General features: G+C 34.3%; 1 protein-coding gene across 1 annotated transcript in view; it reads right to left on the reverse strand.

The window, feature by feature from the left end:
• Positions 1-1345: 1345 nt before the first annotated feature.
• Positions 1346-8273, reverse strand: part of Scr (homeobox sex combs reduced) — a 34825-nt gene continuing 27897 nt past the window's right edge. Inside the window, exon 3 of the mRNA XM_013318720.1 lies at positions 1346-3317. Within this exon, the coding sequence (XP_013174174.1) occupies positions 3013-3317 (305 nt within the window). The 3' untranslated portion in view covers positions 1346-3012. The remainder of the gene's footprint in view (positions 3318-8273) is intronic.

Here is an 8273-nt window from a genome sequence, read left to right on the forward strand (position 1 = left end):
TAGGCAACGCATATGCAATTGCGTATGTCTATGGGCAACGGTCACTTCGCTACTTCAGCGATTAATGCGGCCGCTCGCTCGTTTGTCACCTTATGATATAAAAAAAAGGAAAAAGTTAAGTCATTTTTTCACCAGTATTTGAATCTGATCATCCATAATAATTTCTCAAAATAACATAAAATGGAATCTTATCTGGGTCGTCAAAATGGTGTCTTACGAGGCTTGTACGACACCGCACGAGGTGAAAAATGATTCGCGACACAGCACACCTTAATGCGAGCTATCTTATGATCGGCCTGCGGTCTCCGGCCCGACGGACAGCGATACATTAATAATATTACTCATTGTTACGGTACACTATCCGCGAACGTATCTTAAAGGGCATGCCTTTGAAAATATTCGAGTCTCTTTTCCTCGCACAGATGGCAGAGATTGGAAGCTGCTCCCATTGTATTTGAAAAGGCGTTTGGTTATATAATTCAAGAATACATAATGTTGAATATGAGCTATCATATTAAGGTTAACTTCAATAAGTATTAAGAAGTTGTATACATAAATTTAATGTCATTTAAAATTAAAAATATTACATAACGCAGTTTGCAAACAAAATTATTTGATTAGATTATTATCTAATTAGAGTTGTGTCAACTCGGATTCTTTCTTATTAAAGTTCTTGTTTGGATATCATTATTGACCACCGAAAGAATAACTCAAGCTCAACATCTTATCACTTCTTAACAATGCTTAATGATAGGCGATAAACTGGACTGAATGATGTCATCAGGCCCCTTTTAAAGGTTGAAATAAAAGTTGTTTTGTTGTTTGAATATAACAAGGCAGGAAGTGCATTAGTTTTGAATTTAAAGGCAATTTTATTCCTAGATCCTTTTTCCGACACTCGGAATATTAAATATTTTCCAACCGACAACTGTATCAGAGCGAAGCGAACGAAACGAAATATTCGGACGGAATGATTTATAGGTTCAGCCTCCGATACGCGGCCCGCGACCTACAAACTGAGGCAACCTTCACATTTTTCGACAGTCTTTTGTTGGCGGCACGTGGTGCCGGCGCCCCAGGTTCGGCTGTCATGTCATCGCCGCTGCGTTCATTTATCATCACTCAATACTGCTATCAAACCGAGCGGCGTCTGACTGACGCTGCCGGCGCCCTAAAACTCCAGCCCAGAAAATCGTGAGCGAAAGCGAATATATATGAAACATTATTTAAATCAAATACAACTTCTTATTTCATTAAACATTTTTCCTAATATATCTCCAACGTGTGAGTAATCTTTAATCAAACAATCTTATATCATCATGATTTATTTTATCATCACCAATTTTTCAAAATTTAATACACTTTAATCATACGATACAATAATTTAAATGACCAGTGGAGCATACTTCCACGCTACAGATCTCATTTAAATTGGAATGAACGATAAACATATTTATATTTTATTAATTACAATGAAATAACACAACTAAAACAGTATCATACAAAATAGAAGGAAGATCGGGGAACAATAAAACTTAGGCCGCGTTCTATTGCACAGTTATTTAAAAGTCCATGATACATTTCATAGAAGTTACTTACGCATAGTTTTAATGAATTTGAACATTATTAAATTGAATTATTCTAATATTTACGTCTAATATTTACAAACAATAAATAAAGAAACAAATTAAACGGTTCGGGAAATCAAAATAGTAACGTGAACACTGAAAGGAAAAAAAATCTTTCTAAACTCAAATCATTGTTTGACTTAAAAATAAAATTTAACAAAATATCACAGTTGACCACGACATTTCTATTATAACGAAATGTTTTTAACTGCAAGTCCTTCATGGGACAGTGGGTTTGAAAATAATAAAAAAATAACTAAATTTTTAGTCGTTTAAGGAAACAATATATTTACTTGCTAAGAATATTTAAGTACATTTTACAAATACGATATTAATTATATTAAGTAGTCACATGTACTGGTATGCTTCGTAAGAAATTCAAAGTTGATCATGTTAGACGAACCGTAAGTGTAAGTGACATAAATATTTTACTACGTATTTACAACTAAGAACAGGAACATAAAACAGTTCTTAAAGAAGTACTAAGCTGAATAATATATTAAATTTCCACCATACAACTACATGACAAAATGTATTTACAATATTAAGCAAAAACTTCTACCTATTCACATTATTTATTTTCATTAACTGAGCTTATATTTTTCAAATAGTTTCACAGCGTCCTTCCAAGCATTGCCTTTTATGATCCTGTTTGATCCTGTTTGTTTTTAAACCAAATTTTGTTTTGTCATACGATTCGAACGTATATCATATTTGACAATTTTCACTAAATCCCTGTACATTTCCGAATTTGTTGTATGTGGTGACGGCTAACGCATTACCAAATTCAGATTATCGGTTACGCACAGCGCTTCATAAAACAAATGTCTACCTTAAAGTCTAAGTAGCCATCACAATTTACATGATTAAACTTTAAATTATTTTACACTATTAGGAATAGTACGTAGATCAAATTACGGCTTATGACTAGGTAAAATTTTTTCTACAACAATATTTGTTATTGTTTAAACATTTTTATAAACGTCGAAACAATAATGGTAGTGATCGAAGATATCCTTCGTTCGAAACACGATTCTGATGATCTCGGATATCTAATAGACTCTATGTATTGAATTTATATTAAGTTATGTTACATGTTTGGTCTTAAATTAGGATTTTATTCAAACACACATTTTCTTCTTGTTCTTCACTTTGCACAAACACAAGTCTTTTCTGTCACTAATAGTGTCACAATAGTTATTTCAACAATTTTTGTCTAGCACATTATGAAATTTTTCGAACAGCGAATAACTGATCCAGTCTGGTTGCTATATCATCAAAAATCTAAATTGGATTTGAAATGGTACGAGCAACCCCGTCTTCTAGACGATCGACTGTATTTTTAGTAAATCAGTTATCCACTATTCGAAAAATTCCACTGATCCTATGCGGAGAGATGCGCAAATTGACTCGGGTGAAGGTCAAACTGGTACGGATGGCCATACGGATTCATATGGTACGGGACGATATTCATCGATGCCATCTTATGCTCCTTCTTCCACTTCATGCGGCGGTTCTGGAACCAGATCTTTATCTGGCGCTCGGTGAGGCAAAGCGCGTGCGCGATCTCGATCCTTCTCCTCCGAGTCAGGTACCGGTTGAAGTGGAACTCCTTTTCCAGCTCGAGCGTCTGGTAACGCGTGTATGATGTCCTCTGACGTTTCGTTTCCCCGTTTGCATTCACTGTACCTGAAAAATATTAAACGATCCGTAAGTAAATTAAAATTACATGTTCGAGTTTGTTTGATGCAGTTTTATTATAGTCACAAAACGTGAGGCACGCTACTATTTAGAACTGAATGCCCGTTTGAGCGCCAATGAATACTTGGCTCGATCGACTTCGTGCTTTGCTACGCTTGCCCGATTGTGATATACGGCTAGAGGCGATGCGCACGATTCGAGAGCAAGATTAAAAAGAATAAAATAAAAATTACACGCTTCTACAATTTGTTATTTTACTTCCGAGCTGTCGCATAATTTCAATCTTGTAAAACGCATTGTAGCCGACATGTTGCGATATAACTCATGGTTTTCGACACGTGTTATTGCAAGACAGATCGCCGTTCGAAATAGAATCGTGTGGAGATCAAGAGCGAGAATAATATTGTAGTAAATAAATAGTTTTTATTTGTGGAAAGTCAGCAGATATGTGCGGTAGTGAGACGAAATCAAAGGAGTGGCTGTCGAACGACAACGTCAGCGAGCGGTCGAGTCATCGGTTGCAGGCGCAGGGCGCACCTGTCGCTCGTCGTCGCCGGCCGCCGCCCGCGCGCCTGGCCGCTCGCCATGCCCCGTGATCGATACGCGCTGAGTCTCGAGTATGTCTACCAAATTAAACCGAGTCATTTGTTATATTTCTTTAAGTAGCTTCGCCCGCTAATGAGTTACTTTTGCAATATAATTAAATTGTGCACATACTGTTGCACTTAATAGTCTTTGTGTCTCATTAAATCAGTTGGATGAAATAAATGAATTGAAAATTAAAGTACTATAAGGAGCAAAGAACAATTGAATAAAAGAATAAATCGATCGTAACTAAAACAGTAGTGAGCCGATACTTTCCTTTATTCAGGCCGTCTTGGCAGGCCCGCGTCAATAAAGATGTTAAAACGCTATAAATATTTGATGTCCGAAGTACTACAAGTGAAGTCGCGGCAAAAACCCTACAGATTGAAATGTTAGTGACAGCTCGATGCACAAACAACCGACTGACAGCATTATTTTAACATAATCCTTGTATAGAGACGAAACGAATGGACGCAATACGAGGGCATATGAATTTCAATGCGATCTCACGAATATGTTGATTTTGATAAAACGCCAACATCGAGATTCTAATTTGAATTAAATATGACGAGGAAGTGCACATGTTTCAATATTAAATGTCGAACTATTATTGATGTGAAATTATAAAACAGATATAATATTAGCAAAGGATATTAAACGACGGTAACAAAGTTTATTTATTCTTGAAAGTTATGGAATTTTAAAACAAAACGAAAATCAATTTAATTGACAACTGGCATAAGCAATTTAAATCTAAAAGATGGTGCAATTTTTATATTCTTTTTTTTATAAAAAAACATAAGTGCTGTGAGTCTTCGCTAGAGGGAGACAAAGATATCTATCCCTCTTGTGAGATGTTCATACAACAAATATTATGACAATACAAATCTACGGTAATACATAATAAGTGGTAATATTATGTCTCGTATAGTACTTGAGTCTAATAATTTAATAACACAATAAATTCGCTGTCATTAGAATAAAGTTAAAATTATTTACGATCAAAGTGAATAATTATTCTTGTCGTTAAATTAACATAATACATTGAATAGTTGATTTCTGCAATGTTTATTTTAATGCTTATACTATACGTACTTTCTATGTATACTTATATTATAAAGAAGAAAGAATTGATTGTTAGTATTATATGTTTGCATTCCAGCGTCGCATCGGCGGCTCTGGGGTTAAGCACTTCACTTGCAATCTGCAGGTCCTAGGTTCGAATCCCGCCATGTACCAATGTGTTTTTCGATTTTCGATTGAGTTCTTACGGTGAAGGAAGAAATCGTTATGCAACTTGCACATATCTGCGAATAAATTCAAAGATATGTGAGAAGTCAACCAACCATCCAGCCAGCGTGGTTGACTATGGCCTATCAGCCCTTACTTAGGGTAGGCTCCCAGCCCCTTAAATAGGCTAACTATTGAACCTATTTGGAGAATTCTTTCACTGTTGGGAATATACACTATCCCCGGGTGCTATAGGTTGTATGCATCGCTATTTTTTTTTATAAAATTCCACGCGGATGAAGTCACAGGGAACTGCTAGTTATAGTTAATTAGTAATTACAATAATTATAGTATTATTGAATTTAAATAGAATAGTATTATTGGGTTTAAATGCGTTGTATTCAAAGAACTTCTTACAAAATCTATTTATTATTATATTATAGACAATCAGGACAAGCACGACCTTCAGTAATGAAGAATACGAAGAAGAAGAAGAGATAGACAATCTTTCTGCATTTTAATCATGTCCAAATGGCAATTGTGGTTTATAAAGATTGATAAAAACTCGAAACTAGTGTTTAAAAATTTATGAAAAAACAAGTTAATAGAGATTTTATAGTCGATTATTTGTTATTGCATGTCAACTACTACGTTATATTCTAGTAAATGCGTAGAACTTTAAATTAACTTAAGTTATTACGTAATCAATAATATAAGTCGCTAGATAGAAAAAAAATTCTCGATGGAAACTTGTCGTTGACATCGTCGCCGCAAATAGGCAGTTTTTATCCTACTCAGGTAATTCTAGGTCACAAACCATTGATATTCCGTCTGCCTGGATCTAGACATATTGCATGGTCGAATATTAAACGAATGGCATCGTAATACTTATGGATGAGACAATATTTGTTAACTAAAACAGCTAGTGTCTGGTGACGGCTTCATGGCATTTTTTTGTGTGAATTTAGTTTCCAAAGGAATTGCAGAGTTTTTTTTCTTTATTATTTTAAAAATTATTTATTTGTTAATGCTCATTACAACTCTATTTTATTTATACTATTAGCTGTAAATTACTTGAATTTCATAAAATAAACCTAAATTATTTATAGACAGATTAACATATCGTTTCCAAAAATCTAAATTAGATTACTGAGTTGTAAATGGCTTTTTAACAAGCTGTGAGCTGTTGAAAAATTATTTGAATACATTCGTTATTTTTTCTAGATTCAAGATGTATCAGTGTTTTTTCGGATTCGTAAAGGCCGTGACAACTTAATTTTAAATTCACCTAATTGCTTATAAAGCAAATGGTGCTATGAAAATTGCTAAATCGTTAGTTATGTAACATTTTGCGTCCCAATCACCGACATTTAAGCATATCTATACGTATTAATAAAATAGAAGTGTATGTATGTACAAAAACAATAAATTATGTTTCGTACAAGTATTTGCGTAGATGATAACGAGAAACCAATTAGAAATATATCTGTCTGTATGTCTGTCCGTAAGACCGCGTTTGTTTCGACTAAACTCCGAAACGGTGGAACCGATTTTGTCGGGACTTGGAAGGATAAGTAGCTGATACACGCGGGCATGTTATAGGATACTTTTTATTTGTAAATCGGTGCTGAAAAAGTCGCGGGCGGCCGCTAGTTCACATTTTTATATGACTTAGGATATATACAATGTAATCGACCTTGATGACAACCTTTGAGTTTGTCGCAATGGACATTGATAAATAATTTTTTGCATAATAGTAGGCATATACAAGATAACAATAATGACAGGCATCAATAAAGAAAATACTCCATCGTGTATTTTTTTCATCGAATATAAATATGTTGGCCGAGATATTTTTTTGTAATTTGAAAGAAAATGTGATTATATAAATTTTGTTCAACAGTTAATGTAAATCTATTTATATTGATATTTTTATACGCCAACGTCACCCTTAAAACAATCTGAACATGATAAATATCAAAAATACAAGTTGTAACATTTTTCTATCGGGCGTATATCTTTCCATCAACATAACATACTTAATAAGCTCGCGTCTCTGAATATGCCAACATAAAAATGTTTAGCGATAAAACATCAAAGACGCCATGACTAATGATATCTAGATGAAAACAGAATACATGCAATAAAAGTGTCACGTGTTTTTTATAGCCACAGTCAAATTAACTACAGCCACAGAGCAAAAGGTAGATTTAGCTTACCAGCAAATATTTGCTGCGGTTATACGTAATTAAATAGCGCTTTTGTGAGAGGAAGGAGCTAGTAAACGTTTAAGAAGTCACGAAATTGCTGCACGTGATGTTGTGAATAATGAAACAGTGAAAAGACAGCCCATACACATTTGCACTGCTGCCTTCTTTTTATAGACAGAAGAGAGGATTTACCAATAAAGGATATTTCACTTTTCTACACAACTTTTTTCCGCGGTCTGATTAACCTCTATCCATTCCTTCTTCTTTATTAGATATCAATTCGTCGTCGTCTGAATATAATCATAGAATACGATTCATCATCATCATCAGCTCACTACACGTCCCCACCGAGGGGCTCGGAGCCTACCCTAAGTTACGGGTGACTAGGCCATAGTCAACCACGCTGGCCAAATGCGGGTTGGTTGACTTCACACATATCTTTGAATTTCTTCTCAGATATGTGCAGGTCGCATCACGATGTTTTCCTTCACCGTAAGAACGTCGGATAAATGTACATATGCTACGTTAGAATACGATTATTTTTCTTTAAATACTTTAGTGATATTTGCTGTATACCAATTCGTATTTTCTTGTGATTTTTTATGAGCCTTTTTCTAAATTCAAAACACACTCATCATGATTTTCTTTATTGCTCATATTTTATCATAAATACAATGAATAGAATTGCTAAGTAAAATAAAAATAAAATACTCCGATTCAAATATTCTTGTTAAAAGACATTAATATCAATTTAAATGGCGATGAGAGAATTTAGTGAACAGTTGTTTTTTTATTAAAGTCGCGTAATGCATGAGGAAATTCTGCAAGATAATTACATTCTGACCCACACAGAATATATACAGTGCATGAAATTGTGTGTACCTAGAGTATAAATGCTATTTTTTAACAAACTGATATA

The sequence above is a fragment of the Papilio xuthus genome, unplaced genomic scaffold, assembly GCF_000836235.2.
Source record: "Papilio xuthus unplaced genomic scaffold, Pxut_1.1 DF826923.1, whole genome shotgun sequence".
NCBI lineage: Eukaryota > Metazoa > Arthropoda > Insecta > Lepidoptera > Papilionidae > Papilio > Papilio xuthus.